Genomic DNA, 19,466 nt, shown 5'->3' with positions numbered 1-19,466 from the left:
TATATGTACCTTCCTCAGTTGTGTACCAAGCAAGAACCCTTAAGCATTGGGGAAAGAGCCATCTAGACGTACATGCCATTTCTCCCCTCTCGGCACATTCATCTCCTACGACAGACGTCCTCGTCCACCGAGGCACGCCGCTCCCCAGGGGATTTCCACTACTCCCACTTATTAACTGCCCTTTTTTTCTCCCAACTGGGTTGTGGCTCCCTTAAAGTCCCCCGACACCATTTTTGGCGCCGTCCTCGCAGATGAACTTGACCAAGTTCTCCCTTAAGGTGGCTGCCCTCACTGACAACACCGCTCTCATTGACCCCTTTTCCCCATAGTCTGCCAGCCCTTGCTGCAGTCAACCTATTGCAGATCGCCTGCCTCCTGGGCCCTCGTGGACTCGTTGTCGTACCCATCCCACTTCCGAGAACATCTCCCTTCCTTGCCGTAGCATCAGCTTCCTGTGGGGAGACGCTGAGCGCCATGAGTCCATGGCCTCAAGCTACCGGCGGGTAAAGACCGGTTAGCCTGGACTACCCCCGCCCCTGTCATGGTTTTCCCATGTTCCTCCAGGGTGTCCCCAACCTGACCTCATCTAAGTGGATGTCTCTCGATTCCCCCCCCCCCCCCCCCCCCCCCCCCCGCTCCTGGTTAAGTGATCCCTTTGCAAGAGCGCTAAAGTCGCTGGCACACCCTAGCTTTTGCTAGAGGCTGAGCACTGCGTTGACGCCCCTTCCGGTTTAGCCAAGTTGGGACTGACCCTAGCCCTTCTCCCACATTCTTCAGCCATGCGAAATCCCCCTTTCCTCGCGCCATTCAGCTGCTATCCGTGGTGTTCCGCGGGGCAATTGCTCCACCCCGAGCCCCTACACCGTAAGCTGCTGTCCCAATGTTTGGAAACAGATGTCCTCTATGTGTTCACTGGGACCCCAGGACCATTTGTCACTCTCCTCCAACATGGCAAGCAGCGATATGGGACCAATTGTTTAATCTTCTCTTTTCGTGTGTCACCATTGTCCGTCCGGACCCATCCCTACCACATCGCTAGGCCCCAATGTTCCTTTTGTCCTGAAGCATGCCGCAGCTACACCTGTATTTGTGCCAGATCCCACACAGCCCCTACACAGCCAAGGCGACCAGCTGAATTCCTTTTCTACCCTGCCTTATTCCTTGACCGGAGTGTCCGTCTGGGACCTCCTCATCCTGACCCGCGCTGCTATTCACCGTTTTGCTCCTTGCCCGCAGCTCCGTCTTAGGCCGCACTTGCCTCCTGCAAAAGCTAAACAGTCTGATTACTTTACCTCCCCCCACTCCCATCCCCTTCACACACCTCACACTCCCCAGTCTGTAGGCCGCCACGGACCCTACTGCTTAAGGCCAGTTTCCCGGGGCTGTTGTGCCGGTCCGGACTGGTCTGCGACCTTCACTTCCCCCGGGCCCCGTCATTCCACAGGAACTATTGCTTCCTGTTTTAATTACCCACCCACTGCAGCTTTCATCACAAGGTTACTACGTGCAGTAATGGTTCAAGGATGTCTCACTTCTTGGTGGTTTCAGTGCAAGGTTGATAAAATGTTGTTCATAGTATTATTCTGCGTCTTTGCCACTAGATTTCGCTGTAAGTGCTGCTCGTGTGCTGATAACATCCGTGTTTTCGCTTTTACCTCCCAGTGATTTTAACCTGCTCCGATTTACCTGTTTCTTCGCCCTGATTTACAATGAGAAAGTGATATCCCTGGCAATGCCTCCTGACCTGCGTTTGAGAGAGATAGGTCAATGTCTGCGCAGTCTTTCTCACCCAGTCAAGCTTTCAAGAAAGGAGGCACAACTGTCCTCGTAGGAGCGGTCGTTTTGGAACGCTTTTATTATATAGTTTTTTTTACACCATCTTTACTCTACATTTATGTCGACCCGCGCATTTTGTGATTTCCTCAGACATTTAGATCACCGTCAGTCATTGTTGCAAGTACTTTAGACCTCATGGCAGGCCTTTAAGTGAGATGGAGAAAAAAAAGTTGGGGGGGCGGTGTCTCTCAGTGCGTCATGGTCAAAGAGGCGCGACCAAGAGCTCCTTCACAAGGGGCGTGGCCTCTGTAATTAATGGCTTGGCCTCAATCAAGTCAATCTAGAAATCTGTGACTAAAAATTGTAAAAGTGAGGCTGCTGCCTGAGTTGTATGAAGGTGCAAGGACACCACAGCGCACTCCAGAAACTGAACACACTTATGATAAGGCTGAACAAATACTGCAAGGGATCAGAGGCGAAAAGTGCCTGTCCCACTTGGGAAAGAATCAGTTTCACATTTTGCTTCTTTCTTTTGATTCTTGGCCACAGTCCTTCTGCAGAATGTGTTAGGAGAAACTGTAAAAACAAAACGATGACTTCATATTCCATTATCACATCTCTGTATCGGAGCCTTTGTCAGAAGCGTAGCCAGTGTGTCATGGGCCCCAGTTCAAGGAAGAAAATGGGCCCCTGGCATCGGTTGAAATATTAAAATACAACAATAATCATGGTTCAGTGGGCCCTGGTTCCACTGCACCTGCTGCACAAATGGAAGCTACACTCCTGCCCAGCATTGCTAGTCTGACAAAGTTTTTCCTTTCACAGATACATTATTTTCCCTTCCCTTCCCAGAATGGGCACACCTGTGTCCTGCAGCTGCAAAATAAATGTTTTAAATGATTACTATCAGTTGGGCTGCCTGCGAGCTCCATCGCTCACCATTACTGTCACAGTGTGCACGGAAATTATATGTGCCCTCAGAAGGGTGATGATACAGCAGCAAAAGAAGCCAGGGAGGAGCCAGAAGGAAAAAGCTCAAGGCTTGGCTCTTTGACCGCCGCCACCACCCTCCGACCGAGGCTTACAGACCCCCCCAGCGCCTGGAGACCCCTTGGATAACAAGCTACCCTCTACATGACCCTCTGGCTGGTTGGGTGGTTGATTGATTGATTGATTGATTGATTGAGGGTCCTGGTCCTGTGTGCAATGCAAAGGCCAATGAGGTGAATCTCCTAGAAGAGAGCAGTGTTCGGTAAAGATAGCCCTCATCCTCTACCAAGAACAGAAAAGAAAGCCTCTTGGGCCTTCTCCCTCCTGTTGTTAATTCTCTTTGGTTCAGGTGCAGGAAGTGCAACAGTGAGCCAGGTTTCCGCCCTGCCTATCGCTCATGGAAAGGTTATCGTTGTTTGTTCCTTCTGCTTCAGTATGCTTTTTTCTGCTGGCTAAACCATAGGGCTGAAAATAGAACTCAAAAGGACCCGTCTCAGTCGCCCTTTTAAATTACTGCCGGTGCTCAGACCCGATAGGACCCGGCTCACTTAAAGCCCTGCCGAATGGTAAATTCACTAAAGAGTACTATGATAGGTGTCATCGGCCACCACCGCTGTCCACAGTCTCAGGGTCTTGCCACTCAGATGAAATAAATCACATAGTGTTCAGTTGTTTCTTAGTACATCCTCTATACTATACGCGAATATCTGGTATTGATACCAGGCTGCTCAATGGTGCTCATTTTGTGAACTCTTGAAGAATAAGATTACACAACGACTCGACGTCGCCAATGATACAGTGCTCCTGTCATGGGCCCTTCTTTTACAAATCCTTGCTTTCAGGTGTGTGATTCTAGCTGCTGCTGAAGCGATCTAGGACTTCAACTCCCAGAATATATTAAGATGATCAAACTGAGAACCCAGGACTGGAGCTCTGCATCCTTGGCAGAGATGTGCGAGCCCAAAAATGCATGGGACCATCTGAGCCGAGCCAAGGGTCCGGCTGGGCTGTGAGACCCCAAGTTCAAGCTGCGCCCAGACGCATGCTCGAGGATATGGAAGGTCATGACATGGAACGCGACATGGAAACCAACAATCCAGAGAATATGGCGGCCTCGGCTTCAGGTTACAAATGACCATCGTGGGGAGTTGCTGTTTCAGTTGCTTATCTCTGTCCTGATAGGATCACAGGCCTGGTAGGCTTGTCACCTGCCGGATCAGGCTCCATGCTCGCAGTCTTCTTCTGACATTGGAAGTGTTGCCGTGAGTTGTACTATGTTGGAGGGGTTTGGCTCCACATTTTGGGAATTTCTTTGCTCTTCACTTCTTGTTATCGAACTGCTATCGATCTGCTGCTGCTGATCTAACCTTTTGACTTGATTGGATTTGTTCTGTTTGGTATATATTGCCACTAGTTCCGAAGTGGCGTAAATCGGAATGACCTGAATATGTCCATATTTCAGTACACCAATATGTGCCTTTGGTGCAGCTCAGGTCTCAGCACGGCCGTGCTGAGATGTTTAGACTAAAGAGAACGCTAGTCGGCAGTTTAGTGCTCTTGTTTTTGCTACTTATCAATATGGAATAGGCCTAGAATCTACTGGCCCTTATGGGTGCCCTGTCGATGGATATGATGCTATAATATCCTATGAAGGTCCTCAGTGTACTTCATGTTGCTTTTATTTGCCGTTCTACTGCTATAACCTCATAGAAGTAATTCAGATTACATCCAGATATCCAGATTATGCCTTATTGGTAAAATCACACCATTTAAATGTCATTACTGCTTACGTGGATGGTTATAGGCATTAAGCATAATTGTTCCAATGTTTATGCTAGATTGGTATGGACGGGAGGGTTACTGCGGTTTTCCTCGCGTCGCCATGCTTCTGCAGTACAGTTGGGGTGGGTGGGGTGGGGGGATATGGGGGAGAGGGGGGGATATGTGTTACGTGCTAGGGTTTGCTTTCTTACTTCCTTTTCTTTTTCTCTTTCCTTTTCCCTCTTCTCTGCTTTTCCTCTCTCTTCTAATCTGTCCCTTTTTTCTTGATTGGACAAGTTGTATCACTCACAGGCTGTATCTGTATAATCATACTCAAATCATCCATGTTTTATCTCTGTGTGCCCAAGCGTCTGCTCATGGTTTTTACCCGTGTTACCTCATATTGCTCAAAACAAGGAGTTCCTCATATAAGGTGCCACGTGGCACATTACTTTTCGGGAGTCATAATGCACTCATGTTACACACACTAGTATAAATGTCACACACCACACTCTCCACTCCACTTGGAACGACCTCACCTGACCAACTGAAAATTCTGTCTATGAATGTTAAAGGTTTGAACCAACCCATAAAAAAACAGAAGATATTAGATTATGTACGCAGGCAGAAAGGAGACATTGTTATGTTGCAGGAAACCAAACTAGACGCCAAACAGTTCTATACTCTACGCAATAAGTTTTATTCGGAGGTCGTGGGGTCAAGTGCACTTGGTAAAAAGAATGGAGTTCTGATATTATTATCAAAAAGATCAAAGATAGAATTACTGTCTTCCTCATCTGACGAAAAGGGGCGCTGGGTCACAGTAAAGCTTGCCAGGGATAACACGGAATTCTTTGTCACTAACATATACGCACCTAACACCAATGATCTAGACTTCTGGCAGGACTTAGTCAAACAGATTGCAACGATACCTGACACGGCAGTACATATACTAGGGGGTGATTTTAACCTTCCATTTGACCCTACCCTAGACAGAGATTCGAAGTGTGTGTTTAAACCGAACAAATCACATAATGCTTTCCTTAAATTGTGCCAGCGGTTTAATCTGGTTGATACGTGGAGATTACAAAACCCTACTGACAGGGACTACACATTTTACTCGTCCCCTCACGATTCATATTCCCGCATTGATTACATCCTCATCACACAAAATGGCATTGCAAGGATAGAAGATACATCAATAGAACCGAGAGTGCTGTCAGACCACTCATGTATCTCTCTATCCATCAGCAACATCAAACCGTCCCCCAAACAAACGTCATGGAGACTTAATGAGGAAATCTTAAATAAAGAACAAAATAAAACTGCCATCCAAACGGCAATCCGTTCGTATTTGGAGATAAACAAGAGAGGGGACACTTCAGACCTTGTGCGTTGGGAAGCTTTGAAAAGTACCTTAAGGGGGGTGTGCATCAAAATCCGTTCAGCAATGAACAGGGATTGCAATGCAAAATTGGAAGCGTTAGAAGCTGAGATAGCTAACCTAGAAAACAAACACCAAAGGACAAGGGATCGGGGAGACACTCAATACCATGACCAACAGAAAATATGAATATAACAAGCTGGTGAGCGAAAGAGCAGGAGTGTGGCTAGATAGAAGGCGAAGATTTAAGCTCTGTGAATCTAACAAGGCTGGTAAAAGCCTGGCTGCATACCTAAAGTTCAAAGTGCAGAAAAATACAATTAATATCATAAGGGACTCTGCGGGAGTAGGCCATTCGGATCCCCAAAAAATAACTGAAGTCTTTAAAGACTTCTATGAAGACCTGTATGCTAAGAATGACTCGGTTGCTGAGGACAAAATTCAGGGGTATTTGCAGGAATGTGACCTACCAATGCTAGGGCCGAAAGAACAACACAGCCTTAATGCACCGGTCTCGGCTACTGAAGTGGAGAAAGCAATCAGGGGGCTGAAATGTGGGAAAGCACCTGGCCCTGATGGCTTTACGGCTAAATTTTACAAAAGTTTCGCCACAGATCTAGTCAAACCTCTTCTGAACCTCTTCCACGAGTTCACGGAGTCAGGTGAAGTGAGAGGCACATTGGCAGAGGCGACTATCGCGGTTCTACCAAAAGATGGCAAGGATCCGTCACTACCCAAAAATTATAGACCGATTTCCCTGATTAACTTAGATTGTAAGTTACTAGCCATGATTTTGTCAGCCCGTTTACAGAAAGTTCTTCCTGCCCTCGTACACCCATCTCAATCGGGTTTCCTAAAACATAGACTGTCTAGCGATAACACCAGAGTACTAGCCCATGCCCTAGAAAAAGCAAAACTTCTAAATACCCCCACGGTAGCAGTCACACTAGATGCTGAAAAAGCCTTTGACAAGGTGGACTGGACCTTCCTCGAGGCAGTTTTACACAAATTTAAGCTAGGGAAGACATTCACTAAACTTGTAATGGCTCTGTATGCCGGTCCTACCGCTAAGGTTAGAGCGGGTGGCTCCTTCTCCTCTTCTTTCTGCTTGAAACAGGGAACAAGACAAGGGTGCCCACTATCACCATCTCTGTTCTTACTGGCTATAGAACCCTTTCTATATCATATTCGACATAATGAAGCCATTGCTGGTATCCCGTTTGATGACTGTACTGTAAAATTGACTGCATACGCCGATGATGTGCTGATTTTGACGGAGAAAGCTGATGAGGCTATCCCGGCCTTAATGGACACAATTAATGGGTTTTCTGAAGTCTCAGGGTACAGGCTGAATAAGGACAAAACAGAAGTCAAGCTACTAAACAACATCGGGGGTAAAGACATACTTGGTTCATCTGGCCTCACTTGGCAGCCAAAAGCTTTTAAATACCTGGGCTTAGATTTCGAGAAAGACTTGATAACGACCCTGAAAGTGAATGAGGAATTAACGTTAAAAAAGATCTCTACGTTGTTGGATGGCTGGTCACCCAAATTTTTATCCTGGTGGGGTAGGGCTGAGACTCTCAAAATGATGTGCACACCCCTGGTTAACTACCTGGCTTGCATGCTCCCAATGACTTTTTCGGACGAATTTATCAAAAAAGTGGACAGACTGTTTGGAGAGTTCCTGTGGCTAGGGAAAAAAGCCAGGATATCACTGAAAAAATTGCAACTTGCAAAAGTAAAAGGCGGCCTGGGCCTGCCCTCGTTCAGGAACTACCAGACGGCCTTCCTCTGTAAGCAAGGGGCTCTATGGCTGGTTGACTCTGCATCCTATACTCCGGTGTGGTTATCTATTGAGCGGTCACTAATGGCGGGTGCACCCCTATCGGCTCTCCTCAGCATGGACTTGTCCCATGTCCCCCATTCCAAGTACATTCTATTGAATACCAGAAGGGCGCTTCTCAGACTTGACCAGTCCCATAAAACTAATTTGGTGATGAAGAAATCCACCCTACTCTCGTTATGGCATAACCCTATGTTTCGAATAGAGGGGAAAACTCTCTACTGGGAACTGTGGGCCACATGTGGTATCCATATGGTAATTGACCTTTATGAAAATGGCAGGCCCCTACCCTTCTCGACACTGCAAGAGAAATTCAATTTGCCACCCATAGAATTCTATCAATTCCTGAAACTGAAAGCCGCCATCTCTAAGCGTGCCCTTACTACAGACTTACCCTGGCTGCTGACCCGTCTCCGAATACTGTACCATGCTGACCACTTTGTGTCCAGAATATATAAATTGCTTCTCCCCCTGCCCAAGAAACCACATAAGCTAACGGAAAGCAAGTGGGAGTCGGAACCTAACTCGACAGGGATACCAATAGATTGGGAGGTAATACACAACACTGCATTGTCAAATAAGATATCCCCGATTCTATGTCAAACGAAATACATGTTGCTGAACAGAGTGTTCTGGACCCCTCAGAAACTGTTTAAATGTAAACTGAGGGATACGCCTACATGCTGGAACTGCCAGGAAGCTCCTGGAGACCTGGCGCACATGCTTTTTGATTGTTCTTTATTGAGGTCATTTTGGAATAAAATATTTGCATATATTCATCGAATATTTGGCATCACACCTGTACAAGAATTTGTATATGTCATTTTGGGACCCTTAGAAACACAACTACCTGACATCCATGACCGACAACTGCTAGACGTCATGTTAACATTGGGGTGCAAGGTCATCCTGTATAAATGGAAAAACTTTGCTGAAGTCAACTTTAAAATATGGTTGGAATGGCTTTCCTTCTTGAGAGGGGCGGATAATCCAGCACTGCAGTCAGCCACATGGAAGCCTTCGAACAAAAGACTGTGGTCCTCCTTAGATGCGTCATCCTCACACTTTGACCCCCCATGATACACATTTTAACGGACTGTTTGTCTATATAGAATGTTTTACTGTGTCCTTGTTACCGCCTACACTGCGACCCATGCCTCTGTAAATCGATTGTTATTGATGATTTGATGCACCTGTCCTCTCTCTCTCTTTTTTCTCTTTTTCCTTCTTTCTCTCTCCTTTCCTCTTTCCTTTCCCCCTTTTCTCTTTGTTCATTTCATTTGATTTGATTATTGATTACTGTAAGAGTCCTTGTGCCATCACTACATCCATCTACGCATTGGAAGACTTATTGTATTGTCTTTGTTTTCAATTTTCTCCAATCTTCAATAAAAAAGATTTGAAGTAAAAAAAAAAAAAGAATATATTAAGATGATCAAACTGAGAACCCAGGACTGGAGCTCTGCATCCTTGGCAGAGATGTGCGAGCCCAAAAATGCATGGGACCATCTGAGCCGAGCCAAGGGTCCGGCTGGGCTGTGAGACCCCAAGTTCAAGCTGCGCCCAGAAAAAAACCATGAAAATATAACACAGCTTCCAGCTCAGCAGAAATTGATGAATGAGCAGGGCAGGCTGATTATAAAGTAATTAACACAGCCCTCACCCTGGGGCATTGGGCTGGGGGGGGTCTATAAGTCAAGTAAATTGTTTTCCGTGGTGTTGCCGTGATGATGTGCCTAAAGGCAGTGCGGGCAGGCGTACTGAATTGTTATTAACACAGCCCTCCCCATGGGCATTGGGCTGAGAGTCCGTGAAGATGTGCTAAAAGCAGTGCTTTCCTTCTCATGGTGGCTGTTTCTACAGTTGTAGCACAATGCTGCTTTTCACAGCCTGTTAAAACCAACATTTCTGTTCTCTTTCTGGCACTTTGAAATAGCGCAAACTCGACGCAAAGGTATTAGAGCGCTTTACATGAGCACCGTTAACAATACTCGTGGTCCACTTCATGTTTTTTAAGGCACAAGGAAATTAAGTGATTTGCCCAGAATGTTGAGCGATGCCGAGACTCGAACCAGGTTCCCCAGGTCCAATGTCGGCAGTTGTGTCTGGGACGCCCCGGTGCTGGGGTAGCTATGCGCTTTATACATTTTGTTAACTTAACATAAAGCCACATATTCCCGCCACATTCTGTTACAACTTTAAAAAAACGGGAAACGGCCACTACAACAAGGCCGTTTCCATGAAAACCTTAACCACGCATGCATTACACCGCATGCGTGGTTACAACGAAAGCCTTTACCACGCATACGTTTACTACGAGGTACGTAGTAAAGGCATGTGTGGTAAAGGGTACAATAAAAAAGGGGGGGTTAGGGGGGGAACCCCCCCCCCTAAAAAAAATAAAACTAACCAAGTCGAGATGGCCTGGCAATCGGCGTCGTAGAAGAGGAAACGGAAAAAGAAACCGCTTCCTCTTTACGACGTATGACGTCACCACGGAAAAATACGTGGAGAAGGATTAGCGTGGAACTACCATTCCGTTGTAACGCATGCGTGGTAAAGGCATGCGTTACAACGGAGATCGTTGTAAGAACATACAACCTAAAAAAACACCAACACTGTCGTCTTTTAGACAGAGGTGCTAAAAGGCTGTGCATTTGTGCTGTGTTTTTAGAGTTGTAACACAATGCTGCTTTTCAGTGCTTGTGAAAACAAACAAGCTTTTACAACTTTTTAAAAAAATGGCAATACAAGTGTTGTCTATTGGTAAAAGATCCCAATAGATAATGCGTCATTGTTTGTGTTTCTTAGCTCTGTTATGTTAACTGTTGGGCTCGAGGGTCAATGAGGACCTCTAGCCGAGCTAGAGCCGGGCATCTGGCTTGAGTCAGGCTCGAGATTTTAAGGGCTCACCTGACTTGGTGACATAACATCATCTGGTAAGGTTACTGAAGTAGGTAGGGCAAACTCTGCCCCAGTGGGACTTGAGCCTGTAAACGTTAAATTACATAGAATTCTCGGCAGCAGGTTCATTGACCTACTAAACTATCTTAACGGTTTACCATGCAAATATTCCAGCATTTGTGAAGTAATTTGCTTTTTTATCTATTGGAGAAATGCCCAGGGCGTTACCATCCACTCACACAGTCAGCTGCGTGGTAGGGTGAATGATGCGCAGAGACGTCTTCATCGGCTACATGTGGCTGCCCAAACAAAATTTAAAATGGGCCTACTGAAGCTCATGGCTTGCATGTCCCTTTGTACGGGTTAAGAATTTCAAACTTTCTCTAGCAATGAAATCTTGCACCAATGAGCTGCTTCCAGTACTTTACATCCACATGGTCCGTACTGAGCTCTTTCAGAAAATGTTGGCCTGATGTCATGGGCTAGCATCAATTGAATACCGGTTGTAGAGGAGATCAAAGAGGGTTTCAGCTTTTTCACAGGATAAGAGAAAAGGGGATCTCTGAACCATTCTGGTGCTCTACTACTTCAACGTATTTTACCCAGCGAGCTATTCCGTTTAGTGAGACTCACTCAAACATAGACTGTTGACTCTTGAACTGAGCGACTGGCCGTGCGCCGCAGAACTGGAAGATGCACACTAACATATTTCCAAATGGCAACATCGTCGTCGGGTTCCTAGGATAGCGTTTGGGGGAGATCTTTATAATATCAAAACTCTCAGTTTCGGTCTGAACCGTCCAGTCGGTGCCCTCCCTGCCTCTTCTTTACCATGATCTGTAGTGTAGTTACTATATTCCCAATAGGCTCTGCGCATTGGAATAACATAAAATATAGTTTAGACGTAGGACTGAGGTCGACTAGGTCTCTATTGAATATGTTAGACTTAATTGTGTGTGCCAGCTAGCTCAGAGGTCACTAGAAACTTTCTCGAATACACAAGAAGGGATTAGCTTCTGACAACCATAAAACATAACAACTTTGTTTCCCCTGAAATAAGGAATATATCTTCAGAGTCGCGAAAACAATAGATGGCTATTTCACTCAGTCAATCGTGCATGCTTCGTTTCACCAGAAGCACAGAGAAATAGAAAGACGGGCGTTTTCAATAAAAAGGTTATTTATTGAGCAGTCTGCTTTCTCATGCAAGAGAAGTGAATTGCTACAATCGTAATACTTGCTATGAAGTAAAGTGCGTACAGTAAAATGAGTATTATGAAATAATACTGTAAAAGCATAATATGGTTTCTAAGCCATAAGATACATAAAATAGATAAAATACATACAATGATAAGTAATGACTAAAAGTACTCAACTGGTGCATCTAAAATACGCCTTCCCCGGTGTACCTAACCTAAGTCTAGTACAAAAGAAGAAGTAAGTGAGGTGTAGCTTGAGTTAAATAGTTTCTGCCAAGAATCTATCCAAGAATTCTTTAAGGGTCTAATCAGCTCCGTACCTTGGTTACATCTCAGGACTCGATTTCCCAGTAACCCGCAAGGGTAGCAGGGTAACACTGGAGCTGGATTTCTCGGCAGGAGAAAAGACAGCGTCTCTCTCAGTGCGTCAGCAGGGAGGGTCGGCTTCCTTCGGCACTCGCATACAGCAGGGCGTCGGGCAAGTAGTTAGTCAATCTGCTCAACAACCACTGTGTGTTTGTTAGGGCAGATGTGGGCATATTTATACCTGGAAGGTGCCGAGTTTGACGTAAGGGTGGACATAATAACGTCACTAAGAACTCAAAGTTCTTTACACACTCCAGGAGTTCTGGGACAAATCAATACTGAAGCAGGGGGAATTCCCGTACTGCTGAAGGCTGGTTGTCTTCAAGAACTCGTTGTACTCTGGGAGCTTAGTGGAAGTAGCCATGCCGTATTTGGACTGCATTGGCTGTGTCTAAATATGGTTATGATTCTTATGCCTATATAAGGATATGATAAGTTATACCTATATAAGGGCATGAATCGGGAAAATTACACTAGAGCCCTAGATACGTTACAACAGATCGTGACTACTTATTCTGTCCCGAAAATTGATCAATAGGAACTGTATTCTCTTTTTCCAATGAATAATAACTTTACAGGAGAGATCTCTTCGTCTTGATACTGTGCTTCTGCATTTTGATTTCAGAAAACCCTTTCCATTGAGGTGGTTTCGTATGACAGCCTCTGGACCCTAACCGCTGAGCCTTGTTGTTATGTTTTGCAGCCAGGGGCCAATCCATGGGTCCTATTTTTTAGTTGCATCTTTGGCTGTTCTGCAGTGTCTTAGGTTTGCTCCTCCGCGTCCACGTGTCTTGTGAGTTTGATGATGATTCCAGATTGTGCAGTCACAATATCATCCGTGACAATCTGCAGGACCTCTAACCATTATGCCCATGCTGGGGTTGAGTGTCTGAAGAGTTTCAGTGCTTCCTCCATCATCTCCTTGTGTCTGCTCCCATAAGGAACAGGGTCAAAACTGATTTGCATATAGCTGGGTCTGAACTGGGGTGGCGAAGTGAGCTAAAGAATGATGATGGATTCAACCCAGATCTGTGACTGGGGGTGAGTGTCTGGAAAGTTTCAGTTCTCCATCCATCATCTCCTTGTGTTTGCATTTTAGAACGTATACATTTTTTATACAAGCGTGCCAAAACTCTCCGTTAGTCAACACCTACATTTTGTGACTTCTCAGGCACATTTAAAGCAAGTGCCTCATTTGCGAGGTAAACTCACTAAAGAGTACTGTCATAAGTGTCACCAGCCACTGTCCCTCCCACACATTAAATGCATCATATTGCGTTCAATTGTTGCATAACCCATCCTCTGTGTGCTGATAGCTAGTATTACCTCCAAACAACTTAGTCGTTCTCATTTTATGAACCCCTGAAAAATAAGGTTACCGGACGCCTCCATGTAACCAAGGACAGAATGCTCCTGTCATGGACTCTTCTTTTAAAAATCCTTGTTTTCATGTGTGATATTGATATTGATATTGTTATATTGTCTGGCGTGGAACGCCATACGTGATGGTATAAATGAGAACCCAGAACTGTAGCACCATGTACTTGGTGACATAGCGTCATTTGGTATCCTTACAGATGGACTACGGACAAAATCTATCCCACCAAGATTTGAGGCTATAAATGTCAAATTACATTAAAATCTCAGCAGGAGGTTCAATAACCTACAACAGTGTACAATCCAAATATGCCAGAATTCGTGAATTAATTTACTTTTTATGTACTGAAGAAACACACAGAGCTAAGGTGGTCTTTTCCTGTGCCCCTTCATTTAACAGAGAGTGCTTGTACTGCATAAAGTTCAGCATGGTGCCATCCGCATAAATGTAAAATAAGTCCCCTGCAGAGTGGAGAAGATTGGGAAAGCAGCTCATGTACAGATAGAAAAGGAAAGGGGACCATGTAAATCCTGGTAACCCTCAGTTCAGCTTCCTGAACTGGGTTGCGGAAGGAGGCATGAGGACAATCTAGACCTTGTTTGCCAAATAAGAGCTCAGTCCAATCCAGGACTAAGGCTGAACAACCTACCACTGCCAATCTGTTGGTCGGAATGATGTGGACAGTAGTGCTGATCCAAGAATATCACGACCCAACATCACCACCATGGATCAGTCTGCGTAAATCATTATGTACTGATAGGACAACTAACTTGGTGCTGTGGTCTGCCTTAAACCCCACCTGTAATAGGTCCATCGGGGTATTTTCTTCTGTACACGTAGAGGCGTCTTCATCAATTGAACTTGATGAAACGTGAAGTTGGAAGGGTGCATCTGCAGAGGAGGGAGTGTGGCTAGATCCTGTCTGTGTACGTGCTTTGTTATGGTCCAATGTGAGCGTTTGTGCTGTACCTGAGCTAATTGGCTCCTCAGATGTGACCAGCACTGTGCATGAGCCACTCTCTAAGGCACTGCCCCTCCCCAGGTAGATAGAAGAATAGGTAACAAGATTCTTAAAAACAAAAACTGGAGACCTAGATGTAGGACTTCAGATATATAGATACTATGGCCTTAGAAATTACAGTGACAGCACCTATGTTATAGCTTTCAAGCATACATATAAACCCATCCACATGTAGGATACTCGCCCGAAGGGCAAATACATTCACAGACGACACATTATCAGACCCACATAATGCAAATAGACAGGCCTGCACATAAGTGGATGGCTTATACATGATTGTGTGGGTGGATGATAAATGGATTTATTAGCGTGAGTGGGTACATCATTGCCTACATTTAAATTGAGGCTTCTACTTTCAGATGACTTGAGAATCTACTATGGTTCTTTCCTCTGCTTCAGTTGTTTTTTCCGTGCTTGTTCTGTGTATTTGCTGTATAAATAATTTCATGTTTATCGTACCACAGTTAATTTTAAGAGTTTCTCTATGTTTGTGCCAAAGTTAACAAAGATTTTTGTTCCTTTTTCCTTAGCCTCCAGTCTCAGTCGAGTGATTGTGCCAGAGAAAGACCATCCCGTGGCATGAACAATTTTTCGACCTGTCCACGTTCGAACCGGGATAGTCTACCCCTTCCATTGAACAGACCTCGAGACGGATTTGTTAGCCTTTGCAATCTCCAGCCATATGCAACTGCCAGCCTGACCTCTCTGAACAGAGCTGACCTGTTCTGGAGCAACCCCAAGCCTTCCAAACTTCTTGTTGATCACCAGCCCAAAGAAGTTCGACTGCGGAAATCCATCACCAACTCTGAAGCTGCCTGCAACACAATAGATACCAAGCCTAATTATGGACCTCGAGGAGGAGGGAGCTTCGTTGAGAGGTGCCAGGAATTGGCCCGTTCCACTGAATTTAATAACTTTGATGTCCGACGGCACAGCCACTCTGTGGAGCCCGAGGGACGTCCAGTCTTGAAAAGCAAGAATCCACGGTCACCGAGCAGCCCGGTGCACAAACCCACAATTCCAAGCCCAACGCCTTCAGTTAGGACTGCTTCTCCTTCATCGCCTGCAAAAAGTGCGGCTGTTGGAGGGGCTGAAGCACCAGTAGGATCCCCAAGTCTGCCACTAGTTCCACAGAAACCAAGGTTGAATGAGACCTCCTTCTGAAGGACTTTTAAATGCTTGGCAAGAAAATGGAAAATACTTAAATCCTTCTAGCTTGGTGCTTGGCCATCCACGCTATTGCAGGCATAATGCATTGTGGGACAGGATTTACACTTTTATACATTTGAACACTATTTTTCAAGACCATAAGAGAATGGCTTTTAAGTATTTGAAAGTACTGATGTTTTCTGAATGAAGTAATGAGAACATAATGGGATCAAAAGAGAGCCATCTTCCAAAGGGCATGAATGCCAATCTGATGGGTATAGGAATGGCAATATGGGTGACAGATCAAACCCCGCCCTGGAGTAAGGTATTTTTGTTGGGAACCCGATGAACCATTAATGAAACATTTGTTTCCTTATAAAATACAAAAAAATCCATTAATTAGATAAAAAAATAAGGGTCGATCTTGCGAGTCAGAATCTCTCAGTTCTGGCACAGTTTGTCCTGGTCCTAAAATGCAAATGCAATGGTTGCCTAAGTCTTAAACGAACAACTATTTGATGTATTTCCATAATGGCTAAACCTGCAACATATCTCTCCTCTGTGCATAAGGAGGTTTGTATGGAAAGATGCTCAACTCTAACACGAGTGCCAGTTTGGCAACTGTACCGCTGCCTTTTGATAACATGAGACCTATACGGATGTGTCCGTAACACCGACAGATGTCATAGGTCTTCGATATCATGAGAACTGCCTGGAGTTATTCATTTGGCGTATGATAACTTCTTCCCCTGTAGACTGGCATTAAAAAGCAGTTTGACCATGAGCCAGACAGAGTTAATCTCAGTCCTCTGAATAGTCAACAAGCTTCCACATAGGGGCCAACTTACTTCACCTTTGGCTCGCTTTAATGTCCTATTGCCTAAGGCTACGTCTATAAACTAAAATTCACTCATTGAGATGGTTCAGGCAGAGCATGGATGAAGTACACTGGTGGAGCTTTGCACTGCTCTTAACAAGTGTGTGGTTAGTCAAACCTTTTCCCATTAGAATAGTTGCTTTTTCTTTACTCCGTGCTCCTCAAAGTGAGCTCTGCTCTCCATGTTGCGGCCTCCACTGAAGCAACATCACCAGCTGCACTTGTAAGGTTGATTATGTACTCATGCAATAGTATTCAAGAAACAGGGTCACTGGCAAGGCATATCAGAGGGCCACCATACTGTAGAGCTGTTGTCTAGGCTAATATGTAGTGCCCCTTCAAGGAGTATGTTTACATTTTTGGAAAAGCTGTGGGAAGTGTATCATTTCCGGCCATAGCGTTCAGATTTTAGAGAGACTGTTCTTATAGAAAATATTAACTAATACTTTAACCTAATGCAGGCACTGAGGTTTACTGATGAAATATTGCACCATAGGGTGGCACTCTTGCTATTTCGCAAGACTTTTGAATGCCAGACAGGAGTGGGCCTAACTTCTCCCAAACAGACTTTTCAGAATCCTTTGATTGAATAAAAAGGCAGAAACCACGAGCCACCTGTGTCTCCACCAGAATCTCACTAAGGGTGATTGGGTTGATAGTTTGCTAGACGCTTTCCAGGATTTTTGTGTACTTGCTGGAGACTGTGTAACCTAACAGTGTTTATAGTAAGACACGCAATAAAATCTTGTGCTTGCTTCCTGCTAAGGCACATTGAAGAGTCCAGTTCTTTAGAAAAATAAGAAATAGATTCTTCTCTTGTATAGGTATGCAGCATGGGTGCACATATTGCAGAATTGTAAGCAGTCTGGGGTATCCCAGTACAACATCTTCCTAACTTAAAACATTGAAAATACTGATCTTTTAGCTGTTCTTAAAAAAAAAAGACTAAAGAACAACACAAAATAAAACAAGAATGATGTTGCTAATGTCCCCTGTAAACGCACAGCATATTCCCCAGTGCTTTGGCAAATTAATGGTTCAGTTTGATTTTGGAACCTGAGTGACTCCGTACACCATCAGGACCATGCGAATTAGAAACATGGGCTGTTATTCCCTTTACATATCTGACGATGCAGTGAATGCCCTTAAAGGACACATACATGGTAGGGCACTACGAAGAGGGGAAACGTTTTTTGACCTTTGTGTTTGAAATCAGAAATATCTTCAATACATTCCTCGGACAGCAGGGTTGAGGGGACGGAGAATGCCTTGTTGCTGAAAGTATTTCCCTGCTATGCTGCCACTGAAGTAGGTGCTCACATGTAACACGCTGGCTGCTTACTGGGAAACTCTTTTCTTTAAAATAAATATTTATGTTTACTTAATGCCTTTTTCTGAAATACTGTCTTTATTTGAAAAATCCAATAATCGACAATTGAAATGAAATGAAATGAAAAATTATATTTATATAGCGCGTACATACCCAAAGGCCTCGCAGCGCTTGAACTGAATAATGTGGTGAGCAAATAGCAGGATTTAGCACATTTTAGCGAACAGGTGAGTTTTTAATATTTTCCTAAAGACCATCCGGTCGCTGATCTCCCGCATATTCGGCGGGAGCGAGTTCCACATCTTTGCCGCCAAGTGTGAAAAAGCCCGGCCTCCCCAGCGAGCCTTATGGACTTTAGTTGTAGTGGCGAGATGCAGAACGCTGGAACGAAGGGTTCTCAATGGAATGTAAGGTACAACCAAGGAGCGCAGGATAGCTGGGCCTGTTCGGTGAAATGCTTTGTGCACAATGCACATAGCTTTGAAGTGCATTCTGGCAGCTATTGGGAGCCAGTGGAGTTCTTTTAAGGCCTTCCTTGCTGATTGCCAGCGAGGGATGCCAAACAAAAGTCGAGCAGCACAATTTTGTGTGACTTGGAGTCTGTTGATCACTGCTGCCGGGGCTCCCAGATATAGCGCATTTCCATAATCCAGGCGGGAGAGTATCAAGGCCTGGACCATGATTCTCCTCGCCTGGAAAGGAAGCAATGGGAGAATCTTCCGGAGCATTCTCAACAGTCCAATACAGATGGAAGCAGTTTTGGTGGCCTGCGCAGAAAAATCTAATGCTTTATCAAGCCAGACTCCAAGGCTCTTGATGTGGGGTTTCGGTGAGGGAGGAGCGCCAAGACAAGCGGGCCAGATGGAAACCAGAGTGGTCGGTGCGAGATTGCCCAGTAGCATAATCTGTCTTCTCCCCGTTGAGTCTGAGACATGAGGAATGCATCCACTTGGCTACTGCCTCTAGACAGGGCCCCAAGGTGTTGGATGAACCCTCTGTGTGATCCAAAGAGACCACCAGTTGGGTATCATCCGCGTAGGTGATAATACGCACACCGAAGGGCTGCACTATCCCTGCCAGAGGACTCATGTAGACATTAAAGAGCGTGGGGCTCAGGGCCGAGCCCTGAGGAACCCCACAGCTCAAAGGGTGTTTTGAGGATACTACCTCGCCCTCAAACACCTGGAAGAAGCGCTCATCCAGGAAGGAGGTCAGCCATTCCAGGGCCGCGCCCGACACGCCCATGCCACTTAGACGATGTAATAATGTGGCATGGTTAACCGTGTCGAACGCGGCACTGAGATCTAATAGTATAATGGCTGCCTTCCCTCCCTGGTCCAGCACAGATCTTGTTTCTTCCGTTACCGCGAGTAAAGCGGTTTCGGTGCCATGTTGAGGGCGGAACCCCAAGATCTCTCCAGCAACTTACTCATCCAAGGGAGATAGGGCGGAAGTTGGCCAAGTTGTTCTGATCTAACCTCTGGG

At 45.3% G+C, this 19,466-nt stretch overlaps 1 protein-coding gene across 1 annotated transcript in view; it reads left to right on the top strand.

Moving 5' to 3' along the window:
* Positions 1–18,036, top strand: part of LOC147691951 (SH3KBP1-binding protein 1-like) — a 308,124-nt gene extending 290,088 nt beyond the window's left edge. The window contains exon 18 of the mRNA XM_086938233.1: positions 15,156–18,036. Coding sequence (XP_086794359.1) covers positions 15,156–15,789 — 634 coding nt within the window. The 3' untranslated portion in view covers positions 15,790–18,036. The remainder of the gene's footprint in view (positions 1–15,155) is intronic.
* The last annotated feature ends 1,430 nt before the right edge of the window (positions 18,037–19,466 follow it).

This window comes from Lissotriton vulgaris, chromosome 9 (assembly GCF_964263255.1).
Source record: "Lissotriton vulgaris chromosome 9, aLisVul1.2, whole genome shotgun sequence".
Classification (NCBI taxonomy): domain Eukaryota; kingdom Metazoa; phylum Chordata; class Amphibia; order Caudata; family Salamandridae; genus Lissotriton; species Lissotriton vulgaris.
The sequence above is the reverse complement of the archived record's forward strand: the minus strand, read 5'-3'. Positions and strand labels throughout refer to the sequence as shown.